This window comes from Ciconia boyciana, chromosome 24 (genome assembly GCF_034638445.1).
Source record: "Ciconia boyciana chromosome 24, ASM3463844v1, whole genome shotgun sequence".
Lineage (NCBI taxonomy): Eukaryota > Metazoa > Chordata > Aves > Ciconiiformes > Ciconiidae > Ciconia > Ciconia boyciana.
The window spans coordinates 350,362-378,054 of NC_132957.1; the positions used below are offsets into that span (position 1 = coordinate 350,362).

The 27,693-nt window shown below is 39.7% G+C and overlaps 1 protein-coding gene across 3 annotated transcripts in view; it reads left to right on the plus strand.

Annotated features, from left to right (window-relative positions):
* RANBP3 (RAN binding protein 3) overlaps window positions 1-27,693 on the plus strand; it is a 53,418-nt gene that overhangs the window by 7,028 nt on the left and 18,697 nt on the right. For 2 of the 3 annotated variants that reach the window (XM_072845075.1, XM_072845076.1), the window contains exons 2-9: window positions 3,482-3,537; window positions 12,996-13,199; window positions 18,913-18,949; window positions 19,037-19,123; window positions 22,563-22,634; window positions 23,851-23,916; window positions 25,483-25,575; window positions 26,692-26,795. In XM_072845075.1, coding sequence (XP_072701176.1) covers window positions 3,482-3,537; window positions 12,996-13,199; window positions 18,913-18,949; window positions 19,037-19,123; window positions 22,563-22,634; window positions 23,851-23,916; window positions 25,483-25,575; window positions 26,692-26,795 — 719 coding nt within the window. The remainder of the gene's footprint in view (window positions 1-3,481; window positions 3,538-12,995; window positions 13,200-18,912; window positions 18,950-19,036; window positions 19,124-22,562; window positions 22,635-23,850; window positions 23,917-25,482; window positions 25,576-26,691; window positions 26,796-27,693) is intronic. The other variant, XM_072845078.1, reaches the window with a different exon arrangement.

Here is a 27,693-nt window from a genome sequence, read left to right on the forward strand (position 1 = left end):
CAGCTCCTTGTTTTGCCTTGTTTCTATCTGCTTGTCTAGAGAAAAACCAAGTCTCTTCCACAATTTTTAAGAACTATGTGCTGTGTCTGTTCATCTCTGAAGTGAAGGAGAAGATCTCATTCTTTTACATGTATTTTACCTGAAGTTTGAAGGTTGGGGTGTTTTTTCCTTCCTTTATCCTGCTTTATTTTCCCTTTAACTTCATGATAGTTCTGTGGACCCGACAGATCCATTTTACTATAGGTCATCCTTCAGACACCTTGGTGGAATGGAAGCATGCTCGCTGCATGACCATCCACCTCTGATGTTGGCTAGTACAAATGACAGCGTAATTCTCATTTTGGAGTAGCACTTAGTAACCTGCCATGCTCACCATGTGGGGAAGAAACTCAACAATTAACATACACATTTCTGTTCTACAAAAATAAAACCTGTTGTGGTGGTTCTTCAGTTGATAGGAAAACATGGTTTGTGTAAGTACTTTCGTAGGAAAAACATTAGATACTAGAGAGCTCTATCTAGTACATAAATGCATTAAAAAAAAAATGTAACTAGGAATTGGAACTGAAAGCCGAAGCCAGGCATTTGAATGGGAAACTTGTCACTGGATTTTTTTTACCAAGGGAGGTAGTGGATGATCGAGGGCAATAATACTTTGCTTTTAATGTCTTCAATCATTGATGCCTTTGAAAATGTTTCCCCAAAACAATAAGGCTCAGAAAAATATGCAGTGTTTAGTGAAGGTGGTCAGGTCAGACACTCGAGTGATCCCTTCTTGCCTTGGGCTAGAATTAGGGAAACACTTCCAGCATTGTGGTCTTGTTCACCATGTCCTTTCTCAAGTCTGCAACAAGTGTTGCCCTGTGAAGAACATGCCTGACTAAGCACTGGTATAGCTGGTAGCTGTGAGTGCCTGCTGTCTTGTCATCGTTCCTGCCGGATGCCATCATGTCAGTTGGTCTCACAGCCAGGAAGAGTAGTAGTGAGATTCCTAGATCTTGAGTACTGGAGGACTGTGTTCCTTCAGTGGATAGAAACTCTCATATGTTGCACAAGTGTTATCTTTTCCACCTTGACTAACAGGATTGATCAGTTGGTTTTACTAGCTTCTTCTCCCAGTCTCATTTGCTGTAGCTGGACACATTCTCGAATATTTGATTTTTTTCCACTCTGTTTTCTTCTTCCATCCAATAATTTTTTTCTATGAGCTTTCTGCTGTTCCTGGCATCCCTGTTCTTTTTTTGAGTACTCAGTTTTCCATCACCAGACTCCATCTCCTATTTTGTCCCGTTCCTTTGCATCAACTTCTTTGACTCCCCATTCTAGTCTTTTGCCAGCCATCCCATGTTTCCTCTGCACTCCATTGTTGTTGGATCCGCTTTTTTATTGTTTGCTTTCTTCTCTCTCAGTACTTCAATCCTTTATAAAGCACTAAATGGACGAGTAGTTCTTTTCTGTTCGGTCCTCTTTGGTATCTGTGGAATTTGGTACAGGAGTCTCTTGCACGTTGTGTGTTACACAATCAAGTCCCGCTTTTGGGCAGATCTCTAAAAAGGGAAGAACACTAATACAGCATTTTACTGACTGGTTTGGCAGTCTTGGATAAGAGTAGTTTGGTGGAATGCATACTACTTGTTGCTGTAATTACAGCATTAATGAAAATTAAAGTATACCAAACATGGTATAAAGAAATGAACATAACTTTGAAGTAAAGGGTTAAAAGCTTGGCCTGTACATGAGTGGAGCCTCCCACAGGCAGGTTATACTGAGGCCAAGGGAATCAAAAGGGATCCCTGGCTTGTTTCAACAAACTCTGTTTTTTGGGACAGGTATAGCAGTTAAGTCTTTGATGACCTTTGTTAGTTAGTAGCTCATTTTTCATTTTTGAAATAGATTGTCTGCATTGCTCTCAATAAGAGTTTTTAAGATTCAGCAGTATTTCATGGATAGAAGAACTCAGAAAATAAAGGAAAAAAAAAGAGCAGTTAAAATGCTGTAGTAAGGAGCTTTATTTCACAATTAATTTTACCTTTTGTAGAACAAGTTATGCCAGTCTTGCAAAATCAGTCTTGCAGTGTTTTTGCCGGGTTATCCCTCCGAGTTAGACCCACAGAAGAGTGGAAAGAAGCTTTTCCACCCTCACAAATAAATGCACAGAGTTCTTGGAATAATTTTCATAATTTTTATGTGCTTGTCAGGTAAAGTTTCACTTTTTCAGCTAAACTGATCTAATAGCAGTTCCCAAGTAGACAATCTCATCTCCTTTTCCTTATATGCTGACCCAAGTGCTTTACTGATGCTGCAACTGATTTATGGAGGACTTTGTGATACTGTCTTTTTTTTTTTAAGGTGCAAGGTAATTCTTCTTGATGGCTTTATATTTCTTTTTTATGGTAGCCTTTCAAGTTCTAAAAGTTTTAAAAATTTTAATTTTCTTAAATGTCTAGTAAGATTGAATAATTGCAAAGGTGGAACTTTTGAAAAGGAATTAGCCAAAATATAGCTCTCCCTGAATCCCATCATTTCACAGCAGTCTCACTCTGAAGACCGACTTAAATGTTGTACTCATCTTTAGCCCTGCAAACATATAGGAGCGTTGCTGACTGCATAGTGTATGTGCAGCTTCTCTTCAAATACAACTCATGTACAAGGTGTATCAGTTTGTTAAATTCTCAGGAAAGCTCACTTCTGTTTTATCTTCCCTCCCCCCCCCCCTTTTTTTTTGTCATTAAGGACATTGAGGTAGTTTTGAGGTCATTAAGGACAATGGAAAACATACACTCATTCTAGAAATTCATTCTGTTCTTGAAGACTAAATGTTGATGTGCTTATGTAGAAAATAGTGTCCTGCTAATATTTGAATTGGAACTTCAAGTAGAAAGCAGACGTGCTCTTAAATTTTATGCAGAAAAGAGTGGTCCCTCTGTAATAATATGCATGGAATATTTGGTTTAAATTGTAGACCTGCAAATGTTAAAGATTTAAGACCTTTCTAAAAGTTTCAATGATAATGAAATACAAGTATAATCAAGTGTCAGTTAGGTGGCCTTTAAGAAAGGGGTACATGGGTGTGTACAGCAGAACTCCCTTTGCATTACTGCATTACTATGGGGAAGGAAAAGCCCTTGCCTGCAAAACTTACTTGTGTTCAAAAAGTAAACTACTGCAGCAAAGGGCCTCTTTCTCCTGATGTACCTAAGTACAGTAAAATTACTGGTTTGAAATAGAGAGATCTGGAGGGAAAAGACAAATAGCTTTCAGATATCAGTTGTATTGTTGTTCTTAAAACACTCCTTTTTCCTTTTGAAGATCAAGGCCTTATAATTGTATGTTACCAGGAACCGGTGGAAACAACTTGTGTAACTGAGATTTAACTGGTTTAGGGATTCGTTGTCAGTAGAAGCATCGCAGAACATAACATTTCCATATTAGTCAATAATGAATGTGGTTGGAAAAAAAACAATGATTTCTCTTTTTACAGAAAAACCTGCCATTGCTCCACCTGTCTTTGTATTTCAGAAGGATAAAGCACAGAAGGTAAGGAGATGTTGATATGTTTGTTTGTTTGTTTTGTTCTGTAGCCCTGACTCACTCTGTGGTGAGCAGCCCTTGTATTGTTTTGAAGTTGAAGATGGATGATAGAGCATTAACATTATTAATGGGCATAGGGTGAAGAGGTACTGGAAGGCTAAAAGTGGGAAGGTGTATGATGGTGGCGTGAAATGGGTAGCTCTTCAGACAGAAGATGGGCCAAATCTGGGAGAAGAAGTATCTTCAAAGCTGTGTATTGAAAGGAACAGGTGGCAAAGGAGTGCTGGCAGTTGCAGTTGCATGAGAAAATGATAAAATTTCTTTTTCTGATAATAGTTAAGACAAAGCTAAGAAAACTGTCATCTAGATTATTATTGCTTTTCACCTCAGCATAGATTTAAGTCTATCTCATGTCTTTGGTTAGTAAGCTGTGAAGTGTCTAATTACCTTGGAAAATGCTAATCCTGTTCCCTCACCCATCCCTCTACCCCTGCTACGTGTTCCTGTCCCCTGCCTTTGGGTCTGCGGTAGCGGTTACACAGTGTTGGGGTAAGTGGGAGCTGTGCTGTGATCTGCTGGAAGGTGTTCTGTGGGCGAGCTTGTGTTGAACCAGGAGGCTGATACAACTCATCCTGTGGCTGTAGAAGGAGTAGAGCTCAGGAGAGAAATGAGAGTTGAAGGAAGGAGCAGGACTTTCCCTTTAGCAGAAATAGCAATTAAATTGAAATAGATGTAATGGAAAACCATGGCCATGTGGACCCAGTGCAGTATAGTTTGCATTCCTTTTCACTTTGAAAGTGACACACAAAATGTTATGGATGAGTGCTAGAGTGTAGTTTTCCTTACTTTTTTTTTCCAAACAATAAGCCTTCCAGTTTCTTGTATTGTAAAAATGCATTTAGTAAAAGAAATTGACAATCAACATATTGCAGTATTTAATTCTGCCTGGTTAATAGTAAAAGCTGTTAACATTTTGGGGGAGAAAAAAATCAAGGTTACCCCTGTTTCAGCTGCAGCTGGTGGGAACCAGGAGAAGTGTATTCATGTACACATGATTCACTTTTTGTTGAATCACTGGATTGTTACATTATCTGTGCAATCAGAAGATATTCTCCAATGTTTGAATAGAAATAATGAACCATTTTGCAGTTGGTAGCTTTTCTTTGGTTTGGAACAAGTGCAAGACTCGAGCTTTCTCACAGGTTTAGTAGGCATATTCCTCCGCAGGAGCTTGAAATCTTTTGTCAGCTTGGAAAGTATTTAAATTTCCCATTCTTCTAATATTAGCTAATCAAATTAAATATATCTTAGACTAAATATTTTAGAGATGTTCCTTCCAATTACATTTTTACAGTGACCATTTACGTGTACTTTGGAACGAAGGGAGTGCTAATGCTTGCGCTATCAGTTTGGATCACGTTGTTTCCTTCTAGGAAACACCTCTCAGTCACCTGCTGTTGCTTAGACTGTTCCTGCAGTCCCTTCTGAGTTGCACCATGGTGAGTTTTCTCCCCAGGTGTCCTTTAACCTGGCAGTGCTTCCACAGTTAGTCTGGAAGCAGTGATAATAGCAATGTGCAACCCAGGCAGAGCGACATGGTCCTGTGTCCTTTCTTTGCTGGCCTGATCCTTCAGTGCTAAGCTGGCAGGTCTTGTGCTCTCAAGTTCCTTCATGTTGTACCTTCTGCTTCTGCACAGAGTGCATACCTCCAGTGGCCTGCACACAGTGCATGCCTTCAGTGTTAGGCTGTGCGAGGTCCTGTGTTGAGCTGTGGGACAGATCTGTTGTTCTCTGGTATATCTCAAGAAAATATTTGTAGAAAATCTTAACTAAAGGCTTAATGTCTCTTTGGGCTGGCAGGGGGGTTCCAGGGAAGACTATGTCACAGATTGCCTCTGAGGGCGCCAAGGACTATGGCGATGCTGAGTAGGTAGCTGTGTGCAGGACAGCCTCTGCCAAGGCGCAGCCAAAAAGCCTGTCAGGTAGGGTGGGGTGAAGGGGACCGTCTGTGACGAGGCCTGTGGGTGTGCCAAGCGTCTTGAAGGCACAGGGGTTAGAAATGAATTAGGAATTTATGTAAATACTAAGTGGTATTGGTGGCCGGGAGGGGGCTAGCCACGGTCAGTATGGGTGTGGCATAGGTCTAGCTTGGCTGGGGAATGGGGCTTGCTCCTTGAAGCAGATGGTGAAGAGGCTACCAGTGGCAGCTGTCACTTTGTTGCCAAGTTCCAAAGTGTAATACCTCTAGTAACAGAGATAAATGCTTATGTTAAACTGTGTAATGTGTGGAGATGTACAGTTTTCTTAAAAAGGAGGAGGGAGGATGGTTAATAATAATTTTAGTAGCTTTACTGTGTGTATTTGAGACTGATGCTTCTCTCACTCTTTTTTCCCCAGTGCTGTGCTGCTTTCTGTTTTATTAAATAAAGGGCCAAAGCCTGCTTGTTGCTTGTGCCAGTAGCTGGTTTTTGTAGTGTTGATACAATAGTAATAGAGTCAGAATACGGTGCTGTCAGCCACTTCATATATGCTGTATGTATCAGAACCTAGCATTCAGGCCAGCTGAGTGTCCCTTTAATCAACTTAATAAAGACAAGGTGACTCAGGTTACACACTGGTTGAGACCTTTCACTGTATTTTTGAAAGACTAGCAGCTAAGTATTACAGTTAACGGTTAATTCCATTACTGTTTCCATACAAGGTGTCTGGGTAAGTGCATTGCCTGCCACAAAAGCTTATCCTTATTAAAGTGAACAAGGAAAATCTATTAACAGAGGAATTTTTCCTAGGGCGATGTTTTGAAGAAAATGCAAAAGTAACTTCAGAATAGTTGACAAACAACACACTTCTAAAATATGTAATTTCTCTATGTAAACTACAGTTTTAATTTAGCAAAATGTCTGTGTAGTCAAGTTGCCTTTCTTCTGGAGCAGTAAGCGAAGTGTTCATGGAGGCCTTTCAGCGCCAACACAGCAATCTGACAGTAAGCTGAGAGGGAGGAGAAGGCATTGCATTGTGTATTCAATTAACTGTCAGTGGTGATTGTTTAGATGTTTGCCTAGTGCTCTTCTGCATCAAACAGGCCATCCTGAGCAGAATTATTTTGTTGCAGTGTCTACAGGCCCTCTCAGTATTGGGGCCAGGTTGATATTGTTCAGTGGTCTTAACTGACTTTTCTGGAGCTAACATTGTCTACTATTAAGTTAAAGAACATAATTTTTCTAGAAGTCTCTACTGTTTGTGCTTGTAAGGTGTCAGACATCTGTTTCTCCATTAGAAGTTGGAAAATATTCAGCATGTTGCAGGACAAAATGCATACTAGTCTGGACACTAATATTGTAACTGGTTGTTCCAGCTATGATTGTATACGGTTTAGTAAAACATCAGAACCTGCAGTTTGTCATGTTTATTTAGAGGGGACAAAAGATGCATGGTGTTCCGAATAATGCCTCTTAATTTTACTTTCAGTAAGGAGGTTCTGGTTGTTTTCTTTCGCAGTTAAAAAGACAGGATTAGTCTACCTGTTCTGATTCTCATTATAGATATCAGTTAATGGTGGATGTAAAGTTGGCTGTTTCCACGCTTGAGTGAGTCTCCATTTTCCTTATTTTCATATCTCCCTAACTCTGAGAACTATTTTTAGTGTGTGAAATAGAGGTAGTTCTTGCAAATATCTGAAGGATAGCATCCAAATATCTTCCTTGTTTATACACTGCTAGTCATTTTTCTGACAAGCAGAGCTTCTAGCTGACACTAGTTGGAAAATTGCATCAGCTTAGGAAGACTCATAGCTGTTAAGATCTGAAAGCAACATAAAGTCCTAACCTCACTGTGTTAAGCATAGAATGTTACTGTTACTCCATTGTCTATCCCGTTAGCTTATACATGAACTATACTGTGCTTTTCATAGCACTCTTTGAATTAAAGATTTCAACTGATAGATACAACTTCTTCTATGGTTAATTTTTATCACTTGTTAGACTTGTGTTTTTGCTCTGAAACTAAGTTTAACTTCTGCCACAAAACTATTTCATGACAGTTTCTGGCCGTAGGTTACTTGAAGTCATTTTATGAGGTTAACTTTGAACATGCATTTCTGAGGTCAGCGTATTCTGAAGACTTTCTTGCATTTACACATTTTTAAGTAGGTAAAATAGCTCAAACAAATTTAACCAGTCATGTTGTAAAGAAACAATTTATCCAGAAATGCTTTTAAAGTAGTGTCTTTTGGTCTGCAAGTGTGAACTGTGGTCGTCTTCCAGTCATTATTGATTCTTGCAATACTAGGATCATCATGACTCCCTAGTCATGAGTACTACAAAAGGTAGATAATCAACTCAGATTTAAAAAATATTTTTGCACTTTAAAATGAGCCATTGTCTATTATGTAGCTTGCACCTTGTCCTCTTCCCTCCGCCAGCCTGGGTTGGGGGTAATAGTAGAATATAGAAAAGAACACTTTATGTCTAGCTTGTTCTGTAACTAGTTTTGGTTGGTGTACTGCTTTCTATAGGTGAATTGGTAGTGGTGAGCTTTTAAGGATGGCTCCGAAGGAAGATAAGTTACACGATATTTGGGTCATGTCCCATACCTAAGTGGTGCTGCAAAGAGTTGAAGGGGTAACTGTCACCTGGGTCATAAAGGTAAAGGGGTAGTTCTGGAGTGAACAAGATTTACATCCTGAAGCTGTTAGAGCTGTCATCATGGTCTTAACTGTGGAGCTTTAAAAATAGATGTGGAGTTGTAAAAGTGATTTAAGTGCTTAGAAAGATGGCATTCACATATAGTCTGGAGGGCAAGATCATGAGTTTAGAAAAGAGAAAGTTGTATTAGACAATACATAAAGTAGGGATTGGTTGAAGTCCTGGTTTGATGCAGTGTGATTTGGAAATGCCTGGTTTTTGTTGGTTTGAGGAGGTGGATGATTAGAAAATGTTGTTTGTGCTATGGGCATGACTTGTAGGTTTAGGATAGTGGCAGAGAGAACTGTGGAGGAAGTAACTTGTGTAGGGAGAGGCAATGATATCTCCTTTTCCAAGCTCTCTCAGCATCGTTAGCACAGCTGCCAGGAGGTTTTGTTAGGGAGACCTGGTTGAACTGTGTTGTAAGTCAATAGTATGCTTAAGGAGTTAAAATTAATGCTTAAGAGTTTGTAACTGTGACTATCTTGCTACACTGCTGCACTTCGAAGAACAATCCTAAATTTATTTGGAGATGACAGTTGTGCAAGGCAGAGCTTAGAGGAATATAGAGGGGCTGGTAACATCAAAGGCTACTGAGAATACCAACAAGAGTTGTCCTCAGCACTAAGCAGGTAAAGATTGCGAAAAGATACTGAGAGTAGGCTTTTTGGGCCACTGGATATGGGTGCTAGTTTGGGGGAAATGAGGAAAGGAGGCATAAATAGCCCAGCTTAGAATTGGGAGGGAAAACTAACGCAGGAGTGTTTGTGCCAGTCTTTATAAAAAAAGGAATATTATTTCCTTGCCTATATTTGGTGGTTTTAGCATCATGTTAATCTTAGCTTTTATGTATTTCTTCATGTCTCCTTATTTCCTGCAATACAGAGGAAGCCAAATCTCCAAGTAGACTTTTACGTATTTAGTCTAGGTGTTATTTCTGTGTTTTAATAAAATAGATATTGTTTGATCTGGCTGAGCAAGGTGAGTTTGTAAAGGTGGCTTCCTAACATTATTAATCTATCCATTGATCTTCTCCTTAGCATTTAAGAGACAGGAACAGATTTCTTCCAAGTTCTCTGTAGAGCTGTACTTATAAGGAATGTTTCCTCTAGAGAAGAGGAGGCTCAAGGAGAGATACCAATCATCACAGACTTAAAGCATTACAGCAAAAAGTAAGAGAATGAACTGTTCTTCACCAGCTGCAAAGAACTTTGAACAAGAACTTAGATCAGAATTTATGAAGCTAAGGGATTAGGAAACACTTTCAATAGTAAGCATGAGTGAAGACTACAATGAATTTTAAGAGCTTGCAGTTTCCCTTGGATGTGCTTTTTTGAGAACAGCTGTACGAACTTCTGTCTGGAGCAGTTTTGGTTTGATGGATCCTTGAGGCCTTTGTTGGTTTGTCTTCCAGACTTAAAGCACATACTATTCACAAAATTCTGAAAATTGCAGTAGTTTTTGATCCATTTAATATTGATTTTTTTAAAATATAATTTTCTGTATTGACTTGGCCAAGAAATTCTCATCTTGGCATAAGATTTTTCTGCATAAAAGTGGTGATTGACAATACTTGTTGGTTTTTGTTTGTTTCTTTTCTGATTCTTGGAGCACGTATTCCAGTTTTGCTTAGGATAGAAATCAGATATATGCTGGAAGGTTATCTTGCTTATTTCACTTTTTAAAATACTTGCCACATATTATGAGAATTACTAAAATCTGATGCGTGTTTACTTGGCCTACTTTGAAATGTTCTGAACTGTATCAACACAAATTACTTGCAAAATAATTTATTGTAATTTCCACTTTTAAGTGTATAGCACAAGTGTGTGTTGAATGTTCTTGCCTCTTGCATTGTTAGCAATTTCATGATCTGTAGCTAGAAGTCAGTGTAAATTGCTGGTAAGGCTCCTTTTTTTTCTTTGAATTTCTCCAATTGCTTGCTGAACCCAAGCATGTGAGCTACTACCATCCGCATGATCCTCTGACAAGGGGTTCAGCAGGATGGGTTTTTGTCTCCTTTAGTTTTGTTTTGTTTTTTTTTTTTTGAACCTGTTATGGCCTAATTTGATGCCTTGCAGCTCTTGCTCTGTGGGAGTTGCTGCATTGCCATCCTACGTACCAGTCATGATTTCATAGTTATATTCCTGTTCCTTTCCCCTCCAAATTCTGTGTATTCTTCTGGCTGAAGAATAATAAGGTGTTTAGCTATTTTTGTGGAAACACTTCCGTACCCCCTTCCTATGCATTATTTTGCTTCTTATGGACACTGAATCTTCTTAGTCATTTTTGGCCCCAGAGTCTGTCTATCTACAGTTTCCTAATCATTCCCTGTTGCCTCCAGATCCATGGTGATGGTTAGCTCATCCTGAGGTTCGTTCTGGCTGTTGACAAGGATAGTCTTCCCCCCATCCCCCCATCCCCATTTCCTAGTACGGTTCTGGCTATAGCTTTCAGCGTTTTCCCCACTGTGGTTTTTAGGGTCCCATCATCCCCCCTCACCCAGGTTCTTCAAAGGCTGTGTGAATAATGGTAGGGTTGTCTCCATCACCTGTACAGCAGGTGGACTGATCTGTGGTCTGTTCAGTCCTACTGCAGTCATCTCTTCTGTAGTGGTCTGGCTCTCCAGCCCACTGGAGAAGTGGGAAGTCTTTCAGCTAGGAGGCCAAGCAAAGTTCGTTATGCTGCTGGCTCTTCTGATCACCAAGCTGAACGCTTGCAGATTCTGATAACTAATGACAAGATGATAGAGGTTTAAATGTTAAAACTGTTCTACGTGTTTCCTGAAAACTAGAAACCTGACTGGATCAGCAAGACCCAAATTACCTCCCTTGCAGAGGGAGAGCTGCTGTTGTATGTGTGGCCCTGTTGTCTCTGCTCAGTGCCGATGAACTGCCTCTGGCCCTGCAGATGGCTGGAGAAGGTTTGGCAGGATTGAAGAGGCGTGAGGGAGAGTTTGTGTTGCGAGCTATGTGGGGGAGATTTGGGGTAGCGGAGTGGGAGGACCAGAGGACACATGCAACGTAAGCCGTGAGAAAAATCAGATCTTCAGTGCTTAATTGCTTTTGTGGTTAGTGTGATGCAGGTAACTTGTGACTTAATTCTTGTACTTTTTTTATGTCTGTCTCCCCTTGAAGGGAAAGAAAACAGTTTGAGTGATGTTTGCAATGCTGTTAATTTTGAAAGTGAGGCTTAGCATAAAAAAGGGACTAGGAGTAATGGGTATAAAAAGTCAAGTGGAGGATTGAGGTGTTTACCCCTTGTCTTTATGTATGAATAACATACATATGTTGTAAGTGCTGTGGCCAGTTCCAGATAGCCTTTTCATGCTGTTCTTCTGAGCCAAAGAGGTAAGAATAGCAGAGTGCTAGGCTTGGTTTAATTTTCGGTGACAAACAAAACATTTCTTTAACTCTTCTCTCTCGTTCCGTGGGGTTTAAAGTTAGTGTTTGGGTCTGTTAGTATCAGCTTTGTATTAAAACTAGAAAATTTTGAAATATACAAAAATCCAGCATCCCCAGCTTTACATAACATAATGTTATCCCCATTTTGAGCCTTAGTGATAGTAATTTCTTGCAAGATTTAAAACTTTAACTTGAGCAACTTCACTGAACTGAAATGAAATGAACCTGCTGATAAAACTGCATGTATTGCTGTCTTTTAATAATTGCTTCTGTTTGAGGACAGGCCAAGTCATAGCTGAAGAACTTTGGGCCCTTAAGACTTAAAAGCTACTGTTTGTTTTTGAGGTTGCTGTTTACTTTGTTTTGCATGGACCTGGGCAATGATGAGCATTTTTAGTCTCTCTGCATTCTACTGAATGCTTTCTGAGAGCAAGCCGAGGTTATGTGCTTCTTAGTGATATCTTTGCCTAACTGCTTGATTCTCTGTATACTTCACCATAAGACACCAGGAGGCTTGGCCCACAGATCACAGCTGGGAGAATGCTCTTGGCCTGCGTATTACCCATGGCCTATAATTTAGTCCTTTATCACAATACAGTTGCTAAGGCTCAAAGCCTTTAACTTTTTCCTTCTTCAGATGTGTGCAGAATATGGTAATGCTTAATTTTTGTTCTACAAGTGGGACCTGCAGCATTAAATGATCTGAAGGAATGTAAAGAGTCTGTGGCAAAAGTTCAGCAAATATCAAATCCCACTAGCGTGCACTAGCTATCCTATCACCCCCCTTCTTGAAATAGATATGCAAACTTTCTAATTTACAAAAGAAAACATGGGTGTTGCTTTTCAGATAATTCACCATCACATGAATATGAAAGGATGGTGTGTCTTGTGTGAATGTTATAAAATACTCTATAGAAATTCATTGTTATAATCAACCCCACCTCCCTCAAATGTGGTCTGAAGCAGTGAAGGACAGTTATTTACAGTAATTGTCTATTTAATTCTTATGTCTGAATCTGGGGGTGAAAGCAATTAGCTGTCCTTTAGGCCTTGAGAGGAGGAGGAGTTAAACCCCAACAGTGCTGTGGCTGGCAAAAATGCTCTTTTGCCAGGAATGCTGACATTTTTAGCTAACTTTCAAAAAAGTTCATTTGCTCCAACTGGTGTTTTTTGTGGGGAGGGGAGGCTAATTCAGTCAGCAGGTTCTGTTACCTGGTTTGTGCATATTTTAATTGGTGTCTCAGCAGCAAGCAATTCCTTCTGCCATACTGTGAAAACAGTGGAATTTCAAAAGGGATTAGCAGATCCTCTCGCTAGGACGACTGCTCTCTCATGTTGCAGCCTTGCATTGAAGGGACGTTGTCTTTTTTGCTCCCAGTCCCCTGCAGAGCAAAAAGGTTTGTCGGATTCAGGCGAGGACCCCCAGGGAGAGGTTGAGCCCCCCCACCATGGTCTGGGTCACAAAGAATCAGCTGGTGAGCGCGACTCTGAGCACCCTGCTCCCGCTGTTGCCTCAGTCAGTGCTACCCTGAGTCCCGCTTCTGAAGCGCAGCTTGCTCCTATTCAACAAGAACTGGCAGGGGTAAGTGTGAACCTACCAAGTACTTCTGCTGCTGAGGGGATTAAAGAAAAAAGTCCCGTCTACTAGGAGGAGTCTGTTACTGTTAACTTTAGGTAGTGCAGCTCACTGTCTGTCTGGTTCTTTGATCTCAAATGTTAGTCCCCTCTAAGCTGTTGTTTCAATTAGTAGAAATGAAAATTGTTTGGGACTCCCTAGTGGGTGTAATTATAGAAGGCACATCAAGTATTAATTTTCAAATTTAGGGTGTAAACTGTGTGTTTGCTAAGGATAAGAGCTCTTTTAAATGAGTGAGGAAGTGGGTATATGAGGGATTTGCTTCAAGCAGTTAGAAGATTGTTTATTCCCACTGAGCCATAATGCTGCAGCTTGACAAAGTGAGCAGCTAATGCTCTGTTTCCACTGCATATAAACAGGAGCTTGTCATGCCAACCTGTAATGTACTTAACGGATTAAAAGCAGCAAGAAAGATGCTAAAGCAGAATTTTGAATTTTGGTACTGGGGCAGGTGGGGAATCAGTACCTTGAGGTAGGAAAAGCTGTCAGTGCTGTTGACTTAAGATTTTTCTACTGATGGTGCAGCAAAATATTTTTTGAAAGATTAGATGACTAAATAACTGCTACCATACAGTCTTTCAGAGCAATTTTAAGTGTTTGTAATCTTTCTGTTTGGTGGACCTTGTTTTCTTGGTGCAGGTGAGTGTCACTGCTCATTGTGACCACGCACACTAGGAATGTACTCTTTGATAGATCGCTGCCTGTTAAGGCTGCTCCACACAGTACCTGGGCCTTTTTCTTGCACTGGTATTTTTTTGCCAAGAATGGGCCATTTCCAGTAAACTCAGTACTGAATGGGTTGTCATGACAAGGTACAAACAGCTGTAAGTTAAGCACCTTTTGGTGTCCAGACTGTCAGGTGTTGCTTGATGATCTGCTGCAGAAATTTTTTCTATTTCAATTTTTTTTCAATGTTAATGTTTTCAAGGGTTAATATTTTAAAATATAGCTGGTAAATGGAGTCACAGACTTTTATGTCAGTTTTCTATCATTTGAAATTGCCAGTGTTACTAGAACTGGCCAAGAGAACTGTATTAACCAGACTTTCAGGAAAACTGCAGCAAGTGGTCATTATCTTAGACTTGTTCTTAAAGAGCTGAAAATCTTACCCCAGTTAACCCAGGTCTGAAAGAAATTTAAGAACCAAAAATGCTGTTGGGAAATGTATGCAGGAATTCTTGCCAGTGCACAACAGATAACTATGCATCCTGGAACTTTACTCCATTCACTTCAAATTTATGCAATAGTACAGTGCTCAGTATAGGCATGTAACTGGCTGTCGTATGCACTGGCAAGCATTCTTCAAATTATCCCAGCTTCTTAAAGTAAAACTGTCTCTTACCTTGAAATACACAGGAGGTTGATGCATCTTCCGAGTGCTCATACTGGTTTGCCGGAGCAGAAAGTTTCATGTAATCTTCCCGGGGCCCTGGGAAGATAGGTGAATTAAGACTGAGTTCTGAAGAAAGAGGCACTGCATGTTTCTTGTTTACTTGGTATTGTTTGTACATGCATGGGCAGATATTTTTGCTGAGACATTAACACGGCGTGGCCAGAGATACGGCCTCTTGCAGAGCTGATTATGACATCTTGACTTTCAGCTGTCTAACCCAAGCCAGCCTACAGCAGCATGCAGCTGTGCCAGCAGGACTCCATTGTTTAGGAGGTTCTGGAACAGCTTTTAAGCAACAGCCGTGGCAATTCAATAATGTGTATAAATGTGCAGAGTGTCTGGATTGCAGACTTGCTGTACCATGCTCTGAAGCCCTTTATATATGACTTTTGCATCTTAGACTTATCTTTTGAAGATAAACACTGCAAGTGTACTCTTAGAGATTTCACCTAATTACGTTGTCCTTTTTTTGCTTTACCTGAATTCTCCCTTGCCTTCCCTATTTCTGTTCATTATTGTGAATAAACAAAACCTGACAAATTTGTTGAAGTTTGTGTGGGTTCTCAGTTTGTAACAACTGTGTGAGGAAGTAATGGGTGTAAAGAAGCAGTGTTTGTACTTCAGTATGGGTTGGTTAACTACTTTCATTTGCACTTTTAAAAAGCAGTTCGTAGCCTTTAAAAAGGTAATTTGGTTAATTAGAAACGAGTCAGAATTGTAGGAGCCTCTATTTAGAAATAATTGTAGCTTTTCGGTAGATGGATTTCTAAAAGTAAGAAGAGGGAATAAGTGAAAGGTGGTTTTTGTTCTTAAATGAGGAGTAAATTGTAGGTTGGATTTTGATGTTACTGGTCTAAATGTCTCTTCAGCTTCTAATTTCAAAGAACTGAATGAAGAGAAGTTGAGTCACCTTAATGGTTCCTTATAGGATGAGATGGTCCTGGCTTTCACTTTTGTTGTGTAGTATACTTGTGTAAAACATCTATTGCTGTAAAGTACAGATTGAGTAGCCTGGAAAGAGAGGCCTGAAATGGAAAGGCTGGACTGCTGTTTATTATCACTAGTTGTAATCTTGCTGGTTTTTTTCCAGTCTGTCAGGTAAACTGTTTGCTTGTCAGGCATATATTCCCCCTATTTTTATCTAGTCTCCCAGCTTCTCCCAAATAAGCAACACTGGTAAGCAACTTCTGGCTGCAGCAGTAACTTACTTCATTAGCAGAAGCTTCATTTTCTTATACAGTATATCAGTGTACCCCCACCCCCTGTGCCATCTGCCTTTAACTCTATCAGGTTTGACCAAAGATGCTGAGAGGTATGGAGATCTTGGCTCTGGATTCCTCTGTGGTCTGTGGGTAGAGGCAGTCTAGAGAGGAGAGAACAGCTCGCTGCCTCAAGCATTTGACTTCTCACTGCAGGTTATTCCACATTGCTTGTCAACTAGGTAGGATCTGTGGGAAGTCAGGCTTCATTAGATCATGTGTGTACAGCTTTATTTTTGTGAAAGCCTTTCTTCTGATGGTGAAGGATTTAGGAATACTTTTCAAGATCTGCAAGAGCGAATTGGTCGATGGTGAAAGCATTATTATAGTGAGAAACCTTGAGATTTAGCCAAGGTTGAGGAGACCTGATAGGTGAATGCCCAAGTAATGGGGAGCAAATATTGACAGCAAGTGGTTTTTTTTTTTTAATAAAAGCAGGGAAGCAGTGGTGTGTCTCTCTTACTGGATGCAGAGTAGAACAAAATTAAAAAACAGTTCGCAGTAGTGTTGGTAGCTCTGCAGTGGAGTAACTCATGCATATTCTCATTCATTTGAAAACAGAAAATTGAACCTGAGTATCTTAAATGCTCAGGCAGGAGTTTCAGTACTGAGGTAGACATAAATGAGGTTCTTTGGCCTGTCTGTGCTTAGGGATCAACCTAAGGGATTATGACTTTTTTCTTCCCTGGCCTTTAAATTCCTGAGCCTATGAAAGATTTAAATCTGTTGTTGCATTTTTCTGGTAGGAGTTATTTGCAAGGTCTGTTCCAACTTCCTCATGTAATAATTGACAGTGTGAGCAGTGTGTGACTGTGTAAGGATGGGAGGTAGGATACCAAATGATCTAGATATTTAGATGCCTGTGTAAGAAAAAATACATTTGAGAGAAAGGGAAGTCCTTTTTTACTTCTGTGCAGCATCTACTTTGACTAGGGTTGGCAGTGTCAGTAACTGCTGTAACACTTGTCATGTGGGCTCTTGCATAGCTTTAATCTCCTAAAACTCTTGGACTAGGAAGCATGGAAATAATTTGGAGAGAGTAGATACTGAGCTCTGCTTTGCCCTCAGCAGATTACAGAATTGGTTTTGGATATTGATGCTCCTTGCCCACTAGATGTAGGGATGGTATATTTAGTTGTGCTTGCATCAGTTGATGAAATGACAGTGATGTGATAATTTGAAGCTTGTGCTATACAGGTTTGACTTTTCTTTTGTCTGTGTTACTTGAGCGTTGAGAATACAGCACATACTAGTAACAGCGTAAAGTTTTTGAAGTTCAGGGGGAAATCACGTGTTGATTTTTAAGGATTTTTGCACATAGAGATCTGCAGTTCCATTCATGCAAATTTTTTACCAAATGGTTTCCTTTTGCTTTCAAGAGTTTTGCTAAAAATTGAAACAAATTGCTGGTATATGTGACAACACTTTCTGTGCAAAATAGAATTTTTTTCTGACTTCAGATGCTGGATGCTGAAACAGATAGATGACATCATGGTTTTCCACTTTAGCCTTATCTTTTGGGAAACTAGTATGTGTTGGCAAGGGAGATGCCTAATAAGATCATCTTCCAGTAGAGTGGAGTACATGACCTATTATGTAGGAAAAGCATGGATCATCAAATACAGTATTAATGCAATTGGGCTGATAGATATGTGTGGATGTGGGGGGGTTGTGTTCCAGAACTCAGTAGCTTTTCATTCCCTATGCTAAAGGTTTCAAAAGTACTTGACTAGGATGCTAGTGAAGTAGCTATATTTTTCTATTAATGTAAAAAGAAACAGAAAACCCCTTAAACTTAATTGCATAGGCAAAATGCAGTGTAAATGGGTTTTTATTAGCCTTGAGTGAAATACTGATAGTATAGTAGTATCTAGATTCGAAGTACATGCAGTGCTAAATAGAAAGCTTTGTACTTTCTGGTATTCTTATATCCAAGGTATGTCTATCAGCTGATAGTCCTGTGCAGCCTTAACCAGTCCTGTTGTGTTGCCTGATCCTTGTGTGTCTGCCCGTTCTCCATGCCGAAGTATGACTGGTTGCAGTGGGGAAGGACGGGCGCTGGGGCTGCAGTGGGCTATGTCCGTGAGCTGGCGTTCCTCCCCAAGTCAGCCAAGTTCTGAAGTGAGACTGAAGGCGAGGTGTCCATCTGTGTGTCCTGGGGCAGGAGTGGGATGAAAGGGTAGTGTTGGGCTAGGGAGAAGGTCCAGTATGTCAAGAGGTTTTGTAGTGAGATGGAGGTGCTAATGCTGCCCTGATCACCTTGCATAGTGAAAGGAATCCATCATGGGATTATGTTTTGCAGGAACAAGGGAAATTATATCAGCTGAGGAACTGGTAGAGCAAGTAGAGAGACCTAGAAATCCTCAGAAAAGATGTGAAACTTTTGTTCAAAGACTTTTTGAATATTGAGATAGTTGGTATCCTGCGATGCTTCCTGTTTTGTTCCTGGTACTGTGGAAGATGCTAGGAGACTATCCGTTGCTAATTCCTATCAAAATATCATAGTACTAGTTTACAGAGCATGCTTTGAAAGACATTCCTCCAACACTGTCCTTTTGTTGAAGGAACTGATGTCAGTTACATTAATTAGGAGAAGTGCTTTGGAATGAACTCCCAAATAATGGGTATGTTCATTATGAGCTTGGAATTTCTATGATGTTTTAAAAATCAAACCAAACTTGAAAATTGTCATTTTCAGATTTTCAATATATAGAAAATTGTAACTGTAATTGTTGCATAGTCTCTAAGGATGTCAGTGCTTGGATATGAATTTTCAGGTATCTTACTTGTAAATGAAATATTTTGCATTAATCTTATTTAATAGTATCTGGGTGAAACTCAATATGCCTACATGTAAGTCATAAAAATAATGCTTTCCCTTGAGTGTATAACATTGACAGGAAAGAAAAAAAATCTCCAAACTGCTGATTAAAACATTTGGATGTATCCAAAAAGATTGAAATGTTCAGTATGTGATTTTTATTTTATCACTGTCATCTGATTTCAGAGATCAGCAGATGGATCAAGTCCGGAAGAGGGAGATGGTAAGAGACTTGATTGTAAGATTAAAAGCCGGAAGTATATGCGTCTCCTGGATTTTGTGCATTTTCTCTAATTGCTTTTTTCTACAGAATCTGATCGAGAGGATGGGAGCTACTGTCCACCTGTAAAGCGTGAGAGAACTTCATCCTTAACTCAGTTCCCTCCTTCTCAGTCAGGTAAATGTTGTTACAATATTATATGAGGTGGGTTTCCTTCTTAGACTTTTTTTCCAGTCATGTCAGCAGTCTTATTACTGTCAGCTGTGCTTTGGTTTAAGACCACAGCAACCATGTACTCTGACTGTTTCTATGGTCTGTGTTAGCAAACTCAGTGAAGCCCAAAGGAGTTGATAGGTATGTTTTTTAAATTTTTTCTGTCTGTAAGTTTATATATATTTGTAGTTTCAGCTTTTAATCTTCCACTGTTAAATTGAAGAATTCACCAGAAATCTTTTTGATTTGTTGTGATCACGTCACTTCTTAACGAATTTACATAAATGCTACCTTTTTCTTAGTTACCCTGCTGCCAGGCAAATCTTCCAAGTCTCGGGTTGTGTTTAAGTTGTTTATTCCTTTCCTTTTCTCCCATTCCTTTTAAAGCGGAGAGGATTCAGTGCTTTTTCAGAATCACAGAATCGTATAGGTTGGAAGAGACCTTTAGGATCATCGAGTCCAACTGTAAACCTAATGCTACCAAGACCACCACTACACCATGTCCCTAAGCACCTCATCCAAACGTCTTTTAAATACCTCCAGGGATGGCGACTCAACCACTGCCCTGGGCAGCCTGTTCCAATGCTGGACAACCCTTTCAGTGAAGTAAAATTTCCTAATATCCAGTCTAAACCTCCCCTGGCACAACTTGAGGCCATTTCCTCTCATCCTATCACTTCTTACTTAGGAGAAGAGATGACCCCCACCTCGCTACACCCTCCTTTCAGGTGGTTGTAGAGAGCGATGAGGTCTCCCCTCAGCCTCCTTTTCTCCAGGCTAAACAACCCCAGTTCCCTCAGCCGTTCCCCATCAGCCTTGTGCTCCAGACCCTTCACCAGCTTCGTTGCCCTTCTCTGGACGCGCTCCAGCCCCTCAATATCATTCTTGCAGTGAGGGGCCCAACACTGAACACAGTATTCGAGGTGCGGCCTCACCAGTGCCGAGTACAGGGGCATGATCACTTGCCTAGTCCTGCTGGCTGCACTATTTTTGATACAAACCAGGATGCCATTGGCTTTCTTGGCCACCTGGGCACACTGCTGGCTCATATTCAGGTGGCTCTCAACCAACACTCCCAGGTCCTTCTCTGCTGGGCAGCTTTCCAGCCACTCTTCCCCAAGCCTGTAGCGTTGCATGGAACATTCTCACCTGGCAAATGCAAGAGAGAATGACCACTGCCTGTTTGTGTATACAGTCAAGGCAGCAAAATCACTGGGAAGGCCAGGGTAAATTATTGCCATTCACATACATGGGAATGGTCATGTTTGATATTTGTGTTCACCCACAGAATCAGTTTCTGAAGTTTATGCCTTCTCTCTTCACAGACAATAAGAAGTTTTTAGCTTTGGTCGAGAACTGTTTTAGTTAAGATGTCAGTGCTTGGGGCAGGTTCGGAGACTTCACTACTTCGTTTCTGTTGTCTTAGTTGAACTAAAGGAAATGAGAAAAACACTAAAGGAGAGAACAGTAAAAAATATTCCTCTAACATACAGCATATTCGGGAAGTGTGACTAAAAGATGAAAACCTAGTTACTTTGCTTTTAATTTTAAAGAAATAAGTGACTATGGAATTTAAAATGTAGTTGCTGATATTTTATGGGCACAGTATTCTCATTTCATACCACCAGTGCTAGTCAGGGGAGGAATCCCTTCTCCTTAAGATCTAGATTTTCTGGCATGCAACTTAGCGGGTTTCAAGGTGCAGTCCTGTTAACTGGGTACGGTTCAGGGGACCAGTGTTGCTGTTGTCTGCTTGTTGATCACTCTTAGTAAAAGAACGCTGTCTGCACAAAAACAATGAATAGGATTTTTTGTCTGTAGACTTTGTTAGGATAACAGAATGTGTGTAGCCTGTTAGGAGCTTCCTTATGTATTGGACCTTATATTCCTAGGTTCCCTATAATCACGAACTCTTCTAGTCTGTAATGCCTTTATCTTTTGAGATTAGAATCTCTAAAATCTCAGATTTTGGTTAATGCTAACATTTGTTAAGAAGTGGAGGAAAACAATTTATTTGGCTCTTTCACAGTTAACTACTGGATGTTTCAGGAGTCCAGTATACTTTCTCAGCACCTGCTTGGCTAATGCACTTTGACTGGATGTGTTCATTAATTCCCTGTTTGACTCCCTTGTTCTCTTCTGATGTGTGTTATTGTCAAGCAGTGACAACTTTGGTTGGAATTGCAACTTCCATAAAGGCTTCTTTGAATGTTGCTGACAGTATTCGATGGCCTCGGTTTACGGAATCTTTCATTTCCAAACCTCTTAAATTTTTTGTGGGATTATGTTTCTCTCAAGGGTAGGGAAATTTTGCTTATATGAAACCTGTGTCATGTTTAAGCTTAAGGCAGACCATAATAAAAAGAGAGAAGGTGGAATTAAAGGAAAGAAGCAAATTAAAAAAAAAAAATCTAAAACTTAAATACAGAAGGCAAGTGCTGCATCTTTTAGTATAACGGTGTTCAGAGATGAGTTTCCTTTCTCTTTTCAACATACTTAATCTTCTTCCACAGCCTCATAAAAGCTAAAAGAGCTGATAAATATTGTTATACTTTACCTCATGCAAGATGATCTGTTGGAGACAAAAAAACCCCAACCTGCTATTGTTGCCTTGTGACTCTTGATGCATCTACCTCCTGCTCTGATCATCATATTTCATAAACTACATTGTCTGTGATTCTTCGTACAACACCAAAAGTTCTGCAACTGCTGAACAGGGCCTTGACCAAACTCCCTATTACTCACTTCTCTAGGTCCCAGTAAAGGGTGGAAAAGGAACACTGTCCTCTGCCTGTTCCTGTCAGATGTTTTTTTGCTCTTTTGTTGACTGTTATGCTTCTTAAGTATGACATCTGCAAATACTCTGATGTACTCTCCTCTGTTTCTGTAGACTTTTTGTCCTTGCAGGACAGTTCATACATAAGTTGCCTAGCTCTTAGTGCAAGCTGTGCTATCACTCTGAAGCCTTTTGAGGAGCCCAGGTGTTAGCTTCCACTATTTAGCAGGCATTACACTCCTTTCTGCCCTCTCTTGCAGAGGCCTTTTGAAATGTTATATGTATTTTATAATGATATTATACATTCTAACATCACTTTAAATTCCTAGTTCAGATACAATTCGGACCAGGAATCCTGTGTTTATCTTCCCTCCAGAGTAAATGAAATTTGCTCTTTCTCTGTTTCAGGAGAAACTAAGGGGATTTTATGGACAATGACCTGCTTGCTTCTGTGGCTGTAATACTGTTTTAGTTTAGAAGAAAGAAAAACCTTTATTTTCTTTCTAAACCTAACAAAATAAATGACTAGAAAAATAGTTTCAGTTTGCAGCCTCTATGTCTGGGAACAGAGTTTGTAATTAAAAACAACAAACACAACTTTTTATTTTTCTCTTTCCTTGACTGCAGTAACAAAGAACAATGTCTTTATGCCATCAAGCTTCTGTGAACCCTCTACAGGCAATTCTGACTCGGAACCAGGTGAGCTTCCTCATTTTTCTGCTTTTTCTCAGCAAACTGCTGTCAGGCTGTCATGATCCAAAGTTCTCTGATACTTCAGAAGTAAGACCCTGTCTGGGAGAATGGAAGTGGTGACGGTTCTGATCTTACAGTTGTTCTCTTGTTCGCTTCATTGCTTGATTCATGCTTGCTGGAGGTAATTAAAATAACAAGTACGAAAATTCATAAATGCTTTGGGAGTGGTGGTGGAAGACTGCAATACGACTCTATGCCCACCTGTTAACCTGAAGATAAAACTTAAGGGAAATTTTCATTTATCTGGTTTGGATACTGGGTTTTTATATCGAAAATCAAATCAACCATAATCTATGGACATGATGTTCAACCATGACCTGTGAACCCTGTGTTGACAGTACCGCTTACTTTGTTAATCACCATTGTTCTGTGGTTTAGTTGTGTTGGTATTGCTGTATAGCACATTGTTATCTTGTGCTTAAATGGCATGAGAATAATAAAGTGCAGTAAGATGGTAAGGTGCTGAGTTGTCTTATTCTGAACACAGCCATTATTCCCCTAAAAGGAAATATTTTATAATTATACCTTGTAAGTTGTTAGGAACTCATTTTGTAAGAGCTGTGGATTTATGAATATTATTTTTTTGAGATTTTGTTATCTAAAAGCCTTACCTGTAGTGAGTACAACCAAAGGAATTTCTTTTACCTTCATACTATAAAAGCATAAGGTAAAAGCTAATGGAATTACAAGAAACTAGTATTAAACAATGAAGTTTAATCTTAATTTATGATAATTAGCAGTTGGGTGCTTGTTAGCAGCTGTTGTGTTCAGTCATCCTTTTGATTGTCCTTTCTTTAGTTTGATTCTCACTTAAACCCTGTATTAAGTACCTCTATTAAACCTCTGTTAAGTCCTGCACAGAAGGAACTCCATTTCTCTTGTGAAAACGGTCTGTTTCATGTTTCTCCTGAAAAACAATTTTGAATTTTTTTCTTGCAACAGCTTGTGTTTCTGTCTTTGTGATGTATATTTGGTGTGATGATCACTGAAAATTTAGACTTCTTTTGGAAGAACAGAATTTGTTCTTCGGAAATCTCCTTATGACTTTGGATATTTATAAAACTTGTGGGTGGTTACAACGGGGAAAGCATAAGGAATTTTATGACTGAATGTATGAAGTATGTTACAGCTATGTCCTTGTAACTTTGTATTCTGCTTCTAGAGGAAAAGAGCAGTGGATTCCGGCTGAAGCCACCAATACTTATTCATGGTCAGGCACCTAGTGCAGGTGAGTTCAATGTTTTCTGGAGCAGTACAAAGAAACCAGTTCAAGCACTTCATTTAGGAGTTTCCTCAAACTGCTATTGTAACTGGAAGGTGGCAATACCTGTATTTATGCAGAAAAAAAATCTTGTATTCTCTGGAGTGGTTATGCCCCTATCCACTGTGTAATGTGTATAGACACATCCAAATTCGGGCTTGGATCAGTCACGCATCTCTGAAAACTATCTCCCAGTTGTCTCTGCTTAGCATGCTTTGATTCAGTTCTTGGAGTAGTCCTGGGCTCCGTGAACTCAATTCCTTTAGGTCGCAAACTGTAGCAAAAGGGGTGCTCCAGGAGTGCACTGAACAAGTTCCAGCCATTAATGGGCACTCAGTCTGGGACCAGGCCAGAGCCAAGTCTGAAGTGACGTTCACTCCCCACTTCCTCCTCTCCCTGGCTTTTGACAGTAGCGTGGCTGTCGGGTCCTTGATCCTACCTGTTCTGCTGTACAGTTTGACTGTATGGCTTGGCTCTTACTGAGTTTCCTGTTTGCTGATGTAGACCTAGCCAGTATGGAAAAGATGTTAATATTACAGCTCCTTAGGAGTTTAAGAGAAAAAACCAAAACTATTTTGGTAATGGAAGTTATTGTTATATATATATGTGTGTGTGTATATATATATATGGAAACTGTTTGTCATTTGCAGGAAGAGTAGTAAATTTAAAAGAAGAACAAGTTTTTTTGAGCTGACATGTGAATGTTTGAACTTAGGATAGTTGTATTTCGGGTGTTGCCGTGTCCTTTGAATGTGGGTGGCCTGAAATGGAACTACTTGCAGAATATTCAGCTGAGTTGCTATGAGTAATTTCTGTTGCGGTATTTATTGGATCAAGAGTTCATCTTTGTTTTGTTTAATGAAGAAAACTGAACCTTCTAGGATTGCCATAACCTTCTAGAGTTGATGTTAAGATTTTTTTTTAAATTAGGTTGCTTAAAGTCAGTTGGCTTTTTGAATCAGAGCGGAATTAAAGAGTTGTAGTGCTGTGTATCTTACTATAGCAAACCAGAGGCCAGGTTAATTCAAAAAGCCAAAAGGTTGTTAAATGAAACAACATGTAAGATTATTATACTACCAATACATTTGATTGTATGAAGAATGAAGAAAAAAAAAAAAACCTGTTTACCAGTACCTGGAAATTACTTCCTTGGAAGGAGAAAAGAAGACTTGGAATGTTTAATTGAATAATATGTCAGTGAATAACTAGGATTTGCTTGTGTACTGTTCATTTCTCTTACATTTTGACTTTTATTTCTGAGTCATTGTCATAAACTCTTCTGTGCTTTCCTGGATAAGGTAGAGATTCTATTTTAAAGTGTCTGTTAAGGCTAGGAAGTTGTCTTCTCTATTTGGGACTAATTCTATCTTGAGGCTGAGTGAGGGATGGGAAAGAAGGGGGTGGAAGACTTTTAAATGTCTGGTTTTCCATTGTATGTTCTGTTGGAAGCAGTTACAGACAGAGAAGATTAGATGAAGTTGAATTTATCAACTTTAAAGTTTTATAGCTCTTGAAAAAACTTTGTACTTGCAGGTCTCCCTAGCCAGAAACCGAAGGAACAGCAGCGAAGTGTGCTACGTCCAGCAGTATTACAGGCACCACAGCCAAAAGCTTTCTCGCAGATGGGTAAATAATACTTCCTGAAATACTGCAGAGAGAGAACAAAAATACAAAATCTGTTTAGTGTAGCATTTTGCTTTTACTCAGCATCTGCCTTTGTTTTGCTAGGTTTCTCCTTTCAAAAAAGAAGCATCTTAAATGTTAAGTATATCTGTGTTACATAAGGGATAACACTGTTGAACCTTCAGTTTTTGTATAGGATGGCTGTCTGACATTGCCAGGCCTCTTAACTTTGGTGTAGTACATGCTTGGGTTTTGGAATAAAAAGTCTTTTGAGGCTGACAGCATTGATCATGGTGTAATAAGCTACTGCTGATCAATTGAACAGTAGTGGTAGACTTTAGCTAGCTGCACAGTGATGTAAACTGCCTAAATCACTAGGAGGAGGTGCCTCTAGGCTTGGGGACTGTTTTGGAGTTGGGACTTTGAGATACTTTTAATTCTTAGTTTGGTCATGTATATTACGCTTATTGTATTGTTATTGAATTTGATATAGCTAATAGAAATAGGCATGACTGAAAACTGGAAGTTAAAGCAAAAAAACCTGTTCCAGGTGTCCACGTCTCCTAAACTCCTATGTTTCCCCAGCTCCCCTCCTTTTGTTATTTAGAAGTTCAGTTGAACTGAAACAGAAGTAACTTCAGTTAATGCTGAATCTGGCATAGAACCAAACATTTCTAGCTTGACTTCTTGGCATGCCTGTTGGCACAGATTGGACTCTACAGAGGACTTAATATTAGGGTACAAATTTTCAATGGGAGTTCACTATGTAAGTAGCTGGATCAGTCCAAAGAGGAGCCCTGCTGGCTGTGAACAGTATTCGATTGGAGCACGGTGGTTGCTTGAAGTTGTATGTGTTGAAGTCCCTGCAGCATTTGTATAGATGAAGTGACTTTTTGCTGACTTGGTTTTCTGCATTTGGAATTTTGATTCTGCTAAGAACTGCTGAATCGTGGTCCTCATGTCTCTTGCAAAATACTATGGGAACTCTGTAGTTTACATTGCAATGTTTCATGGACTTAAACAAGAAAACAACACGCAATTTGCTATAGAAAATTTACTACTTTTAGGACAATCTAAATATCTAGAGAATTTATGTCACTTTCTCATTCCTTATTGCAGTTCTCAGCAGTGGCACCAATGGTGTAAATATCCCACCAGATTCTGCAGCCACATCAGAATCACTAAGTAATGCAACACTGAAAAGTTCTGACTCTGAAGACAAGGTGAGTTGGAGAAGGACTGGAAGGATGCTCAAGGTGGCAGACTTTAAAATAGTATTCTCTGAACAGAGTCTGTTTGTTTTGTATTGTGAGTGCAGTTTCATCAGTGATAGCCCGCTTACCTATCCGTACTATGGTAGTACAGTTTAGGTGTAGTAGTAGATTTTATACTGTCCTAATAGTATGCTATATATATTTATTAGCTTGAGAACTGTAACAAAGATTTACTGAATCCACAGTTTGAGATAGTTTATCATACCTATTTTTCCCTCACAAAAATACAAAAATTGCTCAGTTCCGCTTCTACTCTCATTGGTTCCTTTTAGTCCTTAGCTTTATTTCTAATCTTGCTGTAAAAATATTACTGCTGCTTGAGTGATGCCGTTCCTGCCATAGACACTGGATTCCTGTAATTTGGGTATCTTGGCTAGTGGACTGATAGAGTACTGCTTTTTCATCTGATCAGATTGCATGAAGAAATATATCTTCCTCCTTGCAGGTTCATCTCTTACTCTGTATGCAGGGAGTGGGTCAGGAGAGTAGGGAATTGTTTTCTATGAGGGGGGGAAAAGCTGTCTCCTCCAGTGGCTGTCACTGGGTCTGACTGGTGCTCCTGTCACGCCAGAGACTAAGAAGCATTTACTGAATTCCTGTTCCTGTCTGAAAAGGCTTTGGTTTTGAGCTAGGTGAACTGAGCAGTTTACGTTGCACGTGTTCAGTCTTCCTTCTCAGACTGTCTAGCAAAAAGCAATCCACTGCCCATGTATGATGGCTTTACTGGTGTTGTCTTGATTTCTAACAGTTGAATGTGGAATGGTGTTGGGAAACATGAGGATGGAAAGCATACAGGCAACTGAAGTGAATGAGTAACATAGAGATGCTTAGAGACAGGAGCTGATAG